This window comes from Podarcis raffonei, chromosome 2, assembly GCF_027172205.1.
Source record: "Podarcis raffonei isolate rPodRaf1 chromosome 2, rPodRaf1.pri, whole genome shotgun sequence".
Classification (NCBI taxonomy): domain Eukaryota; kingdom Metazoa; phylum Chordata; class Lepidosauria; order Squamata; family Lacertidae; genus Podarcis; species Podarcis raffonei.
The window spans coordinates 89,741,372-89,755,871 of NC_070603.1; the positions used below are offsets into that span (position 1 = coordinate 89,741,372).

Genomic DNA, 14,500 nt, shown 5'->3' on the forward strand with positions numbered 1-14,500 from the left:
GACTGAGCTGACATTAGGAGCAGTGAATCTGCTCCATGGGGCTTAGAAATGAAAGGTATCAAAAGGACAATCCAGCCCTGAAAAGTTATGAGAAAGTCTTATTTCAGCAAGCTCTGAATACCATTGCACCAACCCCTCCAAACCAATTTCCAAAGTGCGCATAGCAACCTCTTATCGAAGGAGTGTAGAGACTAGCCTTACATTTAATAAATCTCCTGACTGCCATAAGCAAGAAAAAATTCCATGGAGGCAAGTGCATGAAACTCCATACACCAGGAATGGGGAACCTGCAACCCTCCAGATAATTGTTGAAATACGCTTCCATCAGCCCTAGCTAGCATGGTCACTGGCCAAGGACAATGAAAGTTGTAGTCCAACAATATCCAGAGGTTCCCCATCCCTGCCATACAGGTAAGTGAGCAGGCTGGCAGAGAAGAAATGAGTCTCTTTGTCCCACCTCTGCCAGTCTGCTTAGCTTCCATGTTGGTCACAAAAGAAGGGAAGCCCATCCCTTTTCCACAAACTCTTGCTAGAATGCTTTTTTTTTTCCTAGCAGAGGCTAGTACCTTGTATTTCCATACTGACCTGGAGAAGGGAACTTCCTCCTTCTCCATAACCAGCATGGAAATTCAAGCCACCAGCCTTCAGGCATGAAAAACAAAAGCCACAGGCTAGTATCTTTATGGGCTTATTTGCAAGGCTGGTGTAGACCTACCTTCACTTACCGGTAACTTCTTACATCATGTACTTAGAAACCATTCATAAATCCACACCAAGAAATTAGAAGCAAGCTTTACAAATAATGATGACAAACATTAGGAAATTGGGAAAAAAGCATCTATGAAATATGCAAATTTGGTGTATCTTTTTAAAATAGCTGTTGACTTCTTCCAGCTCAGCTTAATTTATCAAAACAAAGACAAGAGCCTTCTCTCTGTTTAAAGATGTTAAATAGCTAAAAAGTAATTAGCTTTTAACATAGTCAAATTACATCACAGTTGTAAGATTTTTTTAAAAAATGTGTTACATTAAATAGAGAAGGGATAAGAGTTCTTTCAATAGATTACCATATGTGTTATAGTAAATAATAAAGAAATTAGAGTTCTTTTGATAAATTAATCTACCAAATATTTCAAGATGTTAATTAACAAATAAGGGTGGGTGGGTTGTTGTTTTTTAAAGAAAACCTCATACCAGTAATCTGTTTCCAGCTGCAATTATTAGTTGAGTTCCATCAGGCTTAAAAGCAAGGTCATATATACTGTGAAAACAAAGGAAGGTGTTAAATGGCACCCCAAACTCCTCATATCCCCAATATTTTCCCATATGGTACATAAAAAACAAGATCTCTAGATATAGATCACTACCCTACAGAATGAGTATTTTGAAAGGAATTCAATTTGTGGATGTAGGTTCAGAGTAATATTCATATACCACAATTGTCATTCGTACATTTCCTCAATAATACCATTTTCAAGACATTTCATATCTGCCAAATCAAAAGGCTACAATTTACATACTCAAAGCATTACATCAAAACACTGACTTTATTCATTTAGCTACTCTAGCCATTGCAATTTATCTATGTTAAAGGTACGTATTCTAGACAAAACTGGGGATTATTCACCCACACAGTCAATAGTAAAAAAAAAAAATCAACATTTCAGCCAAACACTTGTTTTTATGGCTGTTGTAATTATTGTATATTATCTTTTTATATATCTTTTATTATTGCTTTATTTAATTGTTCTCTGCTGTGGTACTGAAGTATCCAATGAAATGTGAGTTATAAATGCTTAAAGGGCAACCTAAATGGTGAAGGGTCCCTATAGGGAAAGGTTGCAGCATTTGGAACTTTTTAAGTTTCCAGAAAAGGTAATAGGTGACAAGATAGACGTTTACACAATTACACATGGTATAAAGACAGTGGCTAGATTTTTTTTTTTTTCCCTCCCACACTCTTACACCCCTAGAAATCATGCTCGTCCAACAAAGCTGAATTTTGGAAGATTCATGACAGATGAGAGTGTTTATAATGCAGTGCATAGTTAAACTATGGCATTTGCTTCCACAGAGGGCAGTGATGGTCTCAACAAATGAAACTGATCTGTAAAAAATGTTACGGGGGGGGGGGGGAGAAAGAGACATTGCACATACTTTTGTAAACCAAGAAAATCTTTAATAAAAATACATTAAAAAAGGGAGAATTATGGAGGACATGGCTATCAACGGTGACTGGCCAAGGTGGCTACATTCTACCTCCAATATCAGAGGCAATATGCCTATGACTCTGAGTTACTGGAAATCACAGGTGCTACAAAGGCGGCCAAGGTGGTGGATTATGGGAGGACAATGGTCTGACCCAGCAGTAATGTTGCGGGTGTGGCGATCAGGTGAGTTCCAGCTGAAGACCAATGTCACAAAGTGTACACAGATAGTACCCCCCCAAAAAAAAAAGATACACCTCAATTAAACCAAAGCATTTGAATTTTAAGATGATGTGCTGCAATATATACTACCTATGGGGTTAGGGGAAAAACGAACCTGCATCAACTATTTGTTGAAGTTTCCTCATGAAAGCTTTACCCACCTGCCCAGCACAAGAATTGAGGCGGCGAGTAAAACAACCAGTATAGGCCATTGTGGATTTTAAATATTATTTTATTGCTTGCACCCCGCCCATCTGGCTGGGTTCCAGTCCTACCAATGGAGCACCGTAAGAACATCAACTCAGCGGGGAAGATCTTACGTTAAATCAACGGACATAATAGGACCGTCGAGGGGACAGAGGGGCCTGTCCGCCTCAAAAAAACCTCACAATCCCCTTTGGGCAACGAAGGCAGGTAAAGCACCTTAGGCTCTGGGAGGCGCACCCCCCCACACACACACAACAACTGAAACCTGCCAGGGTCTCGCTTTGTGTCCCTTCCACCAAAAGGGAAAACCCACGCGCTCCCTGTCTGCAGCAAAAGCATTATCTTAACAGCTTTGTGGCTTCCAGTTTAAACGTGGAAGCATCTTTCGAAGTTGTTTTTGCTGTTGCTGCTGCCGTTCATTTTCCCTAGCGCTGCTGTTGGTTGCATTAACTCATTTGCCTTCAGAAACGGTCGCGGAGGAAGCTGCGGAGGTTTTATGCTGCCTGCCGCGAGCGGGATAAAATTGCACGCCGTCCCCCTCACGACTCGCTTACTGCTGGTGATGCTGGTAGGGAGAGCGGACTGAGGAGGCCTTATTTTTTGGCTGGGGGTCGAAGCCCCCGCTCCCTTCCTTTCCTCCATGCCCCCCAGGCCTCCCCCACCGACCCACTCCACCCTCTAGGCTTGTCACAGGGAGGCGCCTTCTTACCACTGCTCGGCCTTATCTCTCCAGGTCAGCGCAGCTCGCATGTTTCCCCCTCCGGCGCATCCCCTTCGCCACCTCCCTGCCTGCCCCTCCCCCAGCGCCCAACTCCCGCTTTCATTTATTTATTTATTTGTGTACATAGGACGCCGGGCTGCAACCCAAGGCAACACGCATGCGCAGTTTTCACGCGCCCTCCCCTCCTTTTTTCCTTCCCTTTTGCCCAAGGGAAAAGCGACGAGCGAAGCGCCCTTGGTTGTGCGCACGCTCTTGCGCATGTCTGAACTCTCCACCGAGTTCCTCCCCGCCCCGCAACCACAGTTTCTATGACGCCCGGGGGAGGACGCGCAGTATTAATATTAGAGGCGGGTGGGACGACGGTGTGGAGAGAGGAGGAGCTTATGTCGAAAGTGCGCGTGCGCAAAAGCCCACTCAGGTGTAATTCGCGCTGCTCGCGAGGTTTGATCCCGGCGCGAATAGGAGGGAGAGATCTCTTGGTTACTGTCATTGTGCGGGTTGGCGGCGCGCGTGTTAGGAATGCGCACGCGCCGTACGAGCAGGCGCGGGAGAATTTGCCGCCTTACAAGAGAGGAGAGGAAGGATGTCCTTGGCGCTAGTTCAAGGGGCGACGGGGCAGCCTGGCGGCAGGTAAGGACTTAACGCAGGAGGGAGTGGCGAGGGCGGGGCCTCTTGCTTTGCAAGCAACTATTATTACCCTCACTATCATCACCTTTCGTTTGCATGCAGTGATGTCACGGCAGTTTGACAAATGGCACGCCTGCGTTCTGCTGCCTTGACATGATGGCCTTCTGTCTGATTGAGGGCTATGGCAATACAGTGGTACCTCGGGTTACATACGCTTCAGGTTACAGACTCCGCTAACCCAGAAATGGTGCTTCAGGTTAAGAACTTTGCTTCTGGATGAGAACAGAAATTGTGCTCATGCGGCGCGGCGGCAGCAGGAGGCCCCATTAGCTAAAGTGGTGCTTCAGGTTAAGAACAGTTTCAGGTTATGAATGGACCTCCAGAACTAATTAAGTACTTAACCCGAGGTACCACTGTACTGCAAACCAGAATAAAGCCATTCTTAACTTGTGCCGTTCTTAGCCTCCTGCTTCTATTGCCCCATTGGTTTCCATTCCCACTGCTTTGCTTGCTCCCACCAAATGAGGAGGAAAGGTGGGCTGCTGCCTCCGAGGTGGCCTTCTCAGTGATGGCACCCTAGCTATAGAAAATCCTCCCCAGAAAGGCTTGCCTGGCACCCTCTTCATTTCCACCACCAGTGGAGACCTCCTTATTCACCCAGACCTTTTAGGCAATTTGTGTTTGAAGCCTGAAAAACAAAACCAGGGCTCTCCGTTGCTTAAGTTGTACCTTATTTTTCTACCTTTAGGTGCAAAATTTATTGCCTCTTACTCTGCCAGAAATAAACCAGTTTTGAAACAACCGAAAAGGAAATGTGGGGGAGATGCAAAAAAAGAGCAGTTGAAATGATTGAGAGGTTTGAATGTCTATTTAAAGAAAGGCTACAAAAAGGTGAAACTTGTTCTGATATTCTGATAATTCACTTTCAGTGATATAGGTAATAGGCACCTGACTGAAGATGCAGACAAAGAGAAAGGGCATCTTATAACAGCAGGAGGGGAATGTGTTGATCCCAAGGAGGAAGATACTGAGACCATCACAGAAAGTCTAACTTGGTGCAAAGAGTCTGAAGCAACTGTATCTTTCCTGGCTCCGCTGTGTCGCAAAGCTGTTCCTGAAGGATGGGAAAGGATAATAAAGCAAAGACAGTCTGGCAAAACAAAAGGAAGATACGACATCTATTTTGTCAGGTACAGTAATGCTGATTGTAAAATTTGACATTGTACATCTTATGTCATCCAAATTATATTTTGGTGCACTGAGAGCCATAGTGTCATAATTATGTTTATAATAGGGAGAAGTGTAAATATACTGTTTTATGTTTAAGCTTGTTGAAGTGTTACTAAAGAGAGGAAGAAATTATGTGGGATTGCTGTTGTTTTCTGACAGAACTCTCATGGCTTTGACAATAACTTGGTATTCAGAAATTTGACAGATGCAATTTTCTGTACTGTTTCATCTACAAATCCAGGGTTGAATGGTCTATCAAGAAAAAAGGGGCTGTGTCCCACCAACAGCAGCAGCCCCCACAACACAGCAGCCCCCCCCGTTCCTCCTTCTTAACCACAGTTTGAGCCCCCTCTTTCTCCCCATCTCCTGCATAATAATCACTCTTTGCTTCTCTTCTGACTCAAAGTCTGAATTGTTGTAACCTGCCCCTGCCCCCATAGCTCTCCAGAAGCAGAGGGCATTGGGCAGCTTTTTTCCAAAGAATAATAGTGTTCAGCTGAGCAACAACTTCAAATCCTCCAGATAGCCTTCCTTCCTTCCTTAAGATTAGAAACACATATCTAGTCAGGACACAGTTTTGTGTTCCCCTTTAGTACTCCAACCAAGCATCATGCTGATGGATTCTATGCTATATAAAACATCTGTGTTTATAATATTTGCAAATACTAAGTTTGTGTTCATTTGTATCTCATCTTTCTGCTGCAATTCCCAAGGCAGCTGTACTTGCACCGCTGTTGAACTGTAAATGCATTTATAACAGCTTACAAATAGTTTAAGTATTGGAGCTTCAACTTTGATCTTCCAAAATATATATTTATTTGAAAAATGTATAGTCTGTCTTTCCACAATATAATCTACAGGGTGGCTACAGTTGACAACTTGTATCCAACCCTTTCCATGTGAGAGTGGAATAAAAGTACACTCCTACAGTGGGACTTCACCATCCTCTCTTTCTCCCTGCTGACCCCTGCATGCCCTCAGAACCTGCTCTGACCCTCCAGAGCTGATTTTTGGGGTGTGGTTGTTGCAGGGGGGAGAAAAAGCAGGTGAAGTCCTGTTGTGCAACACTGCATTCCACTCAACGTTGCCCTTTGGACTGCTGTTTACATGATGGTCTTTTTCCCTTTTAGTCCCCAAGGAGTGAAGGTCAGATCCAGACGTGCACTTTTGGATTACTTTAAAAAGAACGGAGAGACTGTTCTTAAATCAGAGGACTTCGATTTTTCTGTCTCTGTTCGGGAGAGTATCCTATCAAGCACAAGGGCTCTGGGGGCAGAAGGACAGAACTGTATCACTAGCAGCCAGACTCTAGATCTTGGACTGCAAAGCAGTGAAGAAAAGCAAAATAAGATTTTGGAATTTCAAACCAGTGCTAGTGAGCCAGATTTGCAGGATGGGCCCACTGCAGAGGACCCCTCAAAGGATTCCTGTTTCAAAGCCCAAGAGAGGAGTACTGCTCAGAGGAAGACTCAAATTAAGAAAGCTAAATGCGGTTCAGAAATGGGGAATCTGGATGATGCCTATAACACAAGACGGAGGAAACGACCCCCAAAAAGTCAAAGGGCAGAAACTGTTAAAAATCCCAGAAGAAAAAAAGATACATACATTTTTAACAGTGTCCATAAAGTGTGCCAGAGAGGCTCAAGAAAAAGGAAAACATGCTTAAAGGACGAACTGCTGGTTTCTGAACCAAAAGTGGAGTTGCATGTTGGACCAGTAGCTGCTGTCTTGGAACACAAGTCAAGCACAGAAGTTTTAAAATGTGATGAGGATCCCACCAGCGTAGTTTCTGTAGCAGCTGATGAAAATTTTTCAGAATTGGAAAACCAGAGAAACAGGGTGCCTTCAGGGAGCCAGGAGTTAAACATTGCTTCCAATATGGAAGTTACTGACTCACAGACCAGTGATGAGAGCCATTTTACATCAGTAAAAGGTATATTCTTCAGAGTAGAGCTCTTTTCTAAATTTCCTATGCAGATAATCACAGGCCAGCGGTACAAATGAACTTTCTTTGCCTCATGCTCTATGCTTTTGGTGTGGCTAGTATTGTCTACCTGAGTGTATTCACATGCTTTTGCTGAATGTGACCGTCTAAGCACCTCTGTCTGGTCCTTGGGGCTCTCTCCAGTCTGCCATCCCCTGTCAGTGTCCCTGCATCCTCGAGTGCTTTTGCCTGGCTAGAATGTTTCTCTTTTTCCTTGAACCATAATAAATGCCTCTTGCTTGCCTGGATAAGTCAGCTTCAAATCATGGCTCTGAAGTCATTAACCATAGCTCCCTGGTTCAGAAAAAATGGGAAATCAGTTAATGGAAGACTTCTTGATTTGTTCCCACTTGTACAAAAGGTGATATTCTACTAACTCGTCCTATCAGTGCAAGGATTACTGCTAGAGTGACAGAAATCCCCCCTACAGTGCACGTCCCATGTCACATTGCAATTGCAGGTATTCTTGAACCGATGGAACCCTGACTTAACACTACATTGGATAAAGCCCAAAGAAAGGAGCAAGGAAGACTTATTCACATCTTTGCTTATTAAGCTGAGAAACGATCTTCCAAACATAGCCAGTGTAGCTGCTGGGATAGACTACAGTAGGCTCCCAATCCACCACTCTTTAATGATAGAAGATCCTCTGTAAGAGAATGGCACATACAAAGATAGTGCAGTACTTAGTTTTATACAAATTCGCAATGAATTATATATATATCTGCATTTGTTTTTACTTTGCTTTTCAACATTTTAGAGGACAATTTTCGAAGACCTCAAGTGGAGAGAAGGAAAACCAGTCCATATTTTTCTAGTAAATTCATTCAAGGAGGTAAAAAATGCTTTCTATGAAAATGCCTTGTGGGGGGTTACAAGATTTAGCAATATAATTTGCACACCAATCCTAGCCATATTTAGTCAGAAGTAAATCTAATGTATTTCTCACTTGCATAGCTAAGAGTACACACATTTACTTTGAAATAAGCCCACTTAACCTATTGGTAAAGGTAAAGGGACCCCTGACCGTTAGGTCCAGTCGTGACCGACTCTGGGGTTGCAGCGCTCATTTCGCTTTATTGGCCGAGGGAGCCGGCGTACACCTTCCGGGTCATGTGGCCAGCATGACAGCCGCTTCTGGCAAACCAGAGCAGCGCACGGAAACGCTGTTTACCTTCCCGCCGGAGCAGTACCTATTTCTCTACTTGCACTTTGATGTGCTTTCAAACTGCTAGGTTGGCAGGAGCGTCCTATTGGTACTTGGTTCCAAATAAAAGTGCTTTAGATTGGGATAGAATTTATGTGAGGTAAGAAGAGATTACACAGCAACTATCCATAATTCTTACTCCTTTCCATGTCAAATGGGTCAAATTAATGGGTCAGATTATTACCAGCTTTTGGTTGATATGAGCACTTCATAAATGTTTGGTATTGGGAGAGTAAATTAAATCTGAATAGTAAGGTATGCAATCAAAAAAGCTAACTGTGAGCCTAGGAAACTATGGTTTCTCACTATGTAAATAAGCCACTGTGAGACACTGCCTTGTGTGTTCTCTCTTTTTGTGCACCAGAGGCTATCAGAAGCTTCTTCCAATGTTAAACAAACCCTAGTTCCTCATTACAGCGAGACTTGGGAGAATTGTAGTTGTTTAAAACTCTTGCTTCAGGACAAACTACAATCAAACTATGGTGACTGATATTGTAGAAGCAACTTTAATAAGTGGGATTTAAATAAACCACAATTCCCAGTAAGGATTGCAGTTGGGCAAATGAAGATTAAGGCTTACAACATGGACATGCATCTCTTAGATGTTGTTCACTTCAGCTGATCCCACTGGGCTCTTGAAAGAGCTGTTTCTGTACCAGGCTCCTTAGAGCCGGAAGAGGCAGTCAAAACGATTCTCTTTCTGCTTCTGTCTGTAGACACAGATTGGTTTAAGGAAAACAATGTATTTAAATAAAAGAGAGGCAATTGAATTTCACATTTTGATTCTCTCTATATATAGCTCCAAGCCCACCTAGAAGGAAGGCCTTTCGGAAATGGACTCCACCTCGTTCTCCTTTTAATTTGGTCCAAGAAACACTCTTTCATGATCCATGGAAACTTCTCATTGCAACTATCTTTCTGAATAAGACCTCAGGTACAAGACTTAGGTTCTCCCCCCCCGCCCAGCCCCTCACTTGCAAACACACCAGTGTTGAGCAGCTTTCCAGTTATACAATCCCACACTGCTGCTAGGGAGCATTCACGAATCTCTTATGTGGGCAGAACTGATTACTTCAGTTTTTCCCTGGGGGGCTGGCTAGATAGTAAATGGCTCTGCTTGATTCACACACATTCCCCAGGAAGAGAAAAAAGGGCCAATGTTGACCTTGACCTATGTGAAGTGGGAAAAGAGATACTAAAATGATGACACAATTTTGTGCAAGAGGGATTCCAACACATACTGGAACTTTGGGTTTCTGCTGTTCTGTCATCCTGGTGCAACAAATACCTAAAAAGCTGTTTTGCAGTTAGGAAAATGATGGGAAATGCACTGAAAAGCATGGGATGAAATAATGACTAATGGGAAGACATGATGCAAATCAGTATAAATGTTTGTTGTGTAGCTGCCCTTTAAACAAATCAGAATGAATGCTCAGTAAAGATTGCACACATTTTATCTTCATCTTAAGCTTTGTGTAAGCAAATCAGGATGAATGCTCAATAAGCAGGTTGACTAGAATAGACCTAAATTTTGCCATTTGCTGAATGTATTATACAAGTTTGGGATCATGCATATCTTTAAAAATTGAGATGACGCATCTTCTGTGTCTGTACTGAAACACAAAATATATTTCTGTGCCGTGGGAGTTCTTCACACAACTCTTAATTTTCTCCTGTGGAAGTCATTTGATTGTAATGTGTAGTAAACACATGTATCTGTTTTGCTATACATACATGTGGCCAGAAGACACGGTGGCAGCAGGATTCATGCCAAGTGTGGAAGATTACATGAAGATGCTTCTTAGTCTTGTTATTTTTAGTAGTTGTTACATGAGGTTAGACGTTATCTGTATTAGCGATTCAGCATATGTGCCTATGCCAGCCTTGCAAAGAAATTCAGTAGAAACCCTACTATTCACTGTCTTATATCTGACTAGGTAAGATGGCCATCCCTGTGCTCTGGGAATTTTTCAAGAAATATCCTTCACCTGAAATCGCAAGAGCTGCAAACTGGAAGGAAATGGCAGAGTTGCTTAAACCTCTTGGCCTTTATGAACTCAGAGCAAAGACCATCATCAAATTTTCAGGTAGCAACTCCTGGCATGTAATGTATATTATAGCTTGTTTTAGAAAGAGTACATTATCTCATAAAATCCCAATTACGGCCCTGCAGAGTAGATCAGTGTTGTTATCCTCATATTACAGATGGGGAGCCATGGCTGAGAGATGGTGGTATATTAAAGGCCACTTAGTGAATTCATGACTGAGACAAGATCTGGAGATTTTCCAGCTGCCACTGAGCTAGAACACTAAAGGCTATGATCCAGAGGAATGAGAACACACATGCTCTGCACATAAAACTGCATTTCTGTTTTATTCTTTTACTGGTAGTTTCTTTTTCCAAGGTTTTCTCTATATAAGCTTGGGTCTTCTTCAGATCCATAGAACTAACACAAAATATATTTGAGAGATTTGGCATTAGGATTTATTTATTTTTAACAGCGCACTCCTATTCAGGTTTATATTCTACTGTGTTGTATGAGGCTTCTTCCTCAGTAAGTGGGCATAGACTTGTTACCTTGAAGCAACATTTGCAGTGGGAGGGGAAAGATTGGAGAACAGTGGTCACATTTCCCCTTTGAAAACTGTCCATGTTGAATTGCTGAACTACCCAAGCACAGAACATTTTTTTAAAAAAAGCAGTTTTGAGAGGCTACCAAATGAGGAAGTGGGGAAGTTTTGAGGGAGGGAAAGTTGAGGGAAAAAATTAAGTCCACATACAGCATTTATACATTTCCTTTCTGCTGTAAAAAGACTGCTGATCTTATTGACAGCCATTTAGATAACTGTTTGGAGAGCTGCATCTGTGACACTACATTTTAATGTCTTCCATGCTGTGTCTTGCAGTTTAGAAAACTGAAACTGTAAACTTTATCTTTTATTTATAGATGTCGTTCTAGTCACTTCCGTCAGCATCAGTGTAGCATGCTAGTAATAACTTGCTGTGATTCCTTGTAGTATCAGCCTACCAGGTGTTGTGGTGTTGTGTCAATTTCCAGCAGCCCTTAATAAACTACAGTGCCCAGAATTCTTTGAAATAAAGAATGTGTTTCAAAGGTGTAGTGCGTACACAGCCTAAGTCACACACGGGGTACATTGATTTCACTGGGACTATTCCCAAGAGTGACAAATGTTAGATGTGACCCATTTTTTTCACCCCTTTTTGTTTTTTAAATAAGTTCTGTGTAGCTTACCTCTTATTCTAAGACGCATGTTTTCACAATTTTTAAAGGTGAATTTAATGAATCCAGTCTTGGAACTTTTATTGTACATTTTTTGTTTGTTTGTTCCCTAGATGAATACTTGGTCAAACAGTGGAGGTATCCTATTGAGTTGCATGGGATTGGAAAATATGGAAATGACTCTTACAGGATCTTTTGCATCAATGAGTGGAAAGAGGTAACTGATACTGCCATCTTCTTAAATCAATGGAAGATTAAGTGTTCTGCTTTTGATTTTTGTAATGCCTGTTGGATGAATAACATCTGATACCCTTTTAAATGTGTTGTGGGAGGGGATGGATGGGGTTATTGGTTTGTTGTTGTTGTTCTTTTTATTATGTATTTTGTGGTTTTTATCTCTTATTTTTATGTTGTGAACCGCCCTGGGATCTATGGATGAAGGGCAGGATACATATTTAATAAATAAATAAAAATATATAATGGAATGGCCAAGGCCCTAAAACAAGAAGCCCTTAATCATGTGGTACAAGACCTACGATGAGGGCAGGCCCTTTCTCCTTTATTTGTTTTTAATTAAATGATTTTTCATCCACCAAACCAAAAAAGCCTCCTGGAGCAGCTTAACAGAGATCAATAAGAAGACACTACTCTCAAGCCTGCAGCCTAAGAGACAGGACACAAAAGAAAAAGCGATTGGGAAGGAGGGAGGAAAAAGCAAACAGGCACTAGCTCTAGGTTACTGCATTCTATAGCAAAAAGCAGTCACAAAAAGAGAGAGAAGAGCCAAAAGTTGCTGATCTGTCCTCTGGTATAACGGCTGCTGCCAGGCGGCAATTGTTGGAAGGAGGAGCCTGACAGAGCTTGCCTCTCTGCAAAGCTGAGGTGGCTCTGCTTCCCTTTAGTCCTTCTCATGTAAATGAGCATGAACCACAACTGCACAAAGCAAGTGGGTACAGCTCTGTGATCTGCTATGAAGCAATAGTCTGAGAACCAGCATTGGGATGGGGTGGGTGTGCAGAGTCCCATGTTTCCTTCCTTCAATGTAGCACGGCCATTTGGTTGCGCTCATGCCTCGCAGAAGATGTGGCAATAAGCTCTGCAGAAGATTTTGTAGGCATCAGAGTAGAGGAGAAAGCTGGACTATCTTCAACCCTTCAACCGTGAAGATTCAGAGTTGCCTTGTATTGTAGTAGCAAACACAATTGCAGCATGAGCATATTCCTATTGACCCAAAAGTAAGCCCAAAGCTGTTCAGTGGGACTTATTTCCAAGTAAATGTACTTGAAATTATAGCAATAAGCCAAAGAATGGTTTCCATTTGTGTGCTTGAGACGCTGAGCTTAATACAAATTTTGTATTTATTAATTAAAATGGTTAACATCCTTATTCTTTTTCAGGTACAGCCACAAGACCATAAGCTGAATGTATATCATGCCTGGCTGCGGGAAAATCATGATAAATTGAATATTAATTAATGTATAGCTCTGTGTAGGTACAGTATCTACTGGGTGTGTTTTTTTAATATCAAACTCTTTCAATCATCCCTCTTGGTTACTATAAATGTAAACATTTTAATATATATATATATATTGTATATTGGACACTGTGTATTAAATTTCAGCATTGGTTTATGTACATAATCCTGTTCAGACCTTTTGTAATTAAAGTTTTTTTTAAAGATATTTATTAAAATTTCCAATTTTTATACAAACAAAAAAAAAACAAAAAAGTTTAAAAACACATATAGTTCACAATACTTAGTTTTCAATGACCTATTTCCCTGACCACCTCATACCTCCCCTTCTTGTAGTCCAATTCAAATTATTTATTCAGCAAATCCTTATCTCAAAGCATTACAGCTAAAAAACCCCTTAATTTCTATCCGACATCATTCAACATTCATTAATTTTACAATATTTCTGTAAATAGTCCTTAAATTTCTTCCAATCTTCTTCTGCCGACTCTTCTCCCTGGTCACGGATTCTGCCAGTCATTTCTGCCAATCCCATGCAGTCAATCATCTTCATCTGCCATTCTTCCAGAGTGGGTAAATCTTGCATCTTCCAGTACTTTGCAATAAGTATTCTTGCTGCTATTGTAGCATACATAAAGAAAGTTCTATCCTTTTTTGACACCAACTGGCCGACCATACCCAAGAGAAAGGCCTCTGGTTTCTTCAAGAAGGTATATTTAAATACCTTTTTCAATTCGTTATATATCATTTCCCAGAAAGCCTTAATCTTAGGGCACGTCCACCAAAGGTGAAAAAATGTACCTTCATTTTCTTTACATTTCCAACATTTATTATCGGGCAAATGGTAAATTTTTGCAAGCTTGACTGGGGTCATGTACCACCTATATATCATTTTCATAATATTTTCTCTTAAGGCATTACATGCCGTAAATTTCATCCCAGTGGTCCACAACTGTTCCCAGTCAGCAAACATAATGTTATGTCCAACATCTTGTGCCCATTTAATCATAGCTGATTTGACAGTCTCATCCTGAGTGTTCCATTTCAGCAGCAAGTTATACATTTTTGACAAAATCTTAGTTTTGGGTTCTAACGGTTCTGTTTCCAATTTAGATTTTTCCACCTGGAAGCCAACTTTCTTATCCAAATTGTAAGCCTCCATTATCTGATAATAATGAAGCCAGTCTTGCACTTTGTTTTTTAGTTTCTCAAAACTCTGCAGTTTCAGTCTATCTCCTTCTTGTTCCAAAATTTCCCAATACTTCGGCCATCTGGCCTCCATATTGAGCTTTTTCTGAGCTTTCGCTTCCATTGGTGACAACCACCTTGGGGTTTTATTTTCCAATAAATCTTTATATCTAATCCAAACATTAAACAAT

At 41.4% G+C, this 14,500-nt stretch overlaps 2 protein-coding genes across 7 annotated transcripts in view; one reads left to right on the top strand and one right to left on the bottom strand.

The window, feature by feature from the left end:
- The window catches only part of IFT122 (intraflagellar transport 122), a 61,839-nt gene extending 58,297 nt beyond the window's left edge, over positions 1-3,542 (bottom strand). Inside the window, exons 1-2 of one of the 3 annotated variants that reach the window (XM_053378086.1) lie at positions 3,346-3,542; positions 1,195-1,261 (exon numbers count right to left, since the gene is read on the bottom strand). In XM_053378086.1, the coding sequence (XP_053234061.1) occupies positions 1,195-1,261; positions 3,346-3,386 (108 nt within the window). In that variant the 5' untranslated portion in view covers positions 3,387-3,542. The remainder of the gene's footprint in view (positions 1-1,194; positions 1,262-3,345) is intronic. The other 2 variants (XM_053378084.1, XM_053378085.1) reach the window with 2 other exon arrangements.
- Positions 3,543-3,647: 105 nt separating this feature from the next.
- Positions 3,648-13,287, top strand: MBD4 (methyl-CpG binding domain 4, DNA glycosylase). Of its 4 annotated transcripts, XM_053378088.1 has the most exons (8): positions 3,648-3,987; positions 4,914-5,174; positions 6,345-7,147; positions 7,959-8,033; positions 9,205-9,339; positions 10,343-10,492; positions 11,761-11,864; positions 13,045-13,287. In XM_053378088.1, exons 1-8 carry the CDS (start codon positions 3,941-3,943, stop codon positions 13,120-13,122), a joined length of 1,653 nt encoding a protein of 550 aa, XP_053234063.1. In that variant the 5' UTR covers positions 3,648-3,940; the 3' UTR covers positions 13,123-13,287. The 4 variants fall into 4 exon arrangements, with proteins under 4 accessions (XP_053234063.1, XP_053234062.1, XP_053234064.1 ...); XM_053378087.1 differs by lacking the exon at positions 13,045-13,287 and having other exon boundaries at positions 11,761-12,291; XM_053378089.1 differs by lacking the exons at positions 7,959-8,033; positions 13,045-13,287 and having other exon boundaries at positions 11,761-12,342.
- The last annotated feature ends 1,213 nt before the right edge of the window (positions 13,288-14,500 follow it).

Coding starts and splice junctions, on each gene's coding strand:
- MBD4 (XM_053378087.1), top strand. CDS start 3,941: ATGTCCTTGGCGCTAGTTCAAGGGGCGACGGGGCAGCCTGGCGGCAG. Junction 3,988..4,913: donor ACGGGGCAGCCTGGCGGCAG/GTAAGGACTTAA, acceptor ATTCACTTTCAG/TGATATAGGTAATAGGCACC. Junction 10,493..11,760: donor GACCATCATCAAATTTTCAG/GTAGCAACTCCT, acceptor TTTGTTCCCTAG/ATGAATACTTGGTCAAACAG.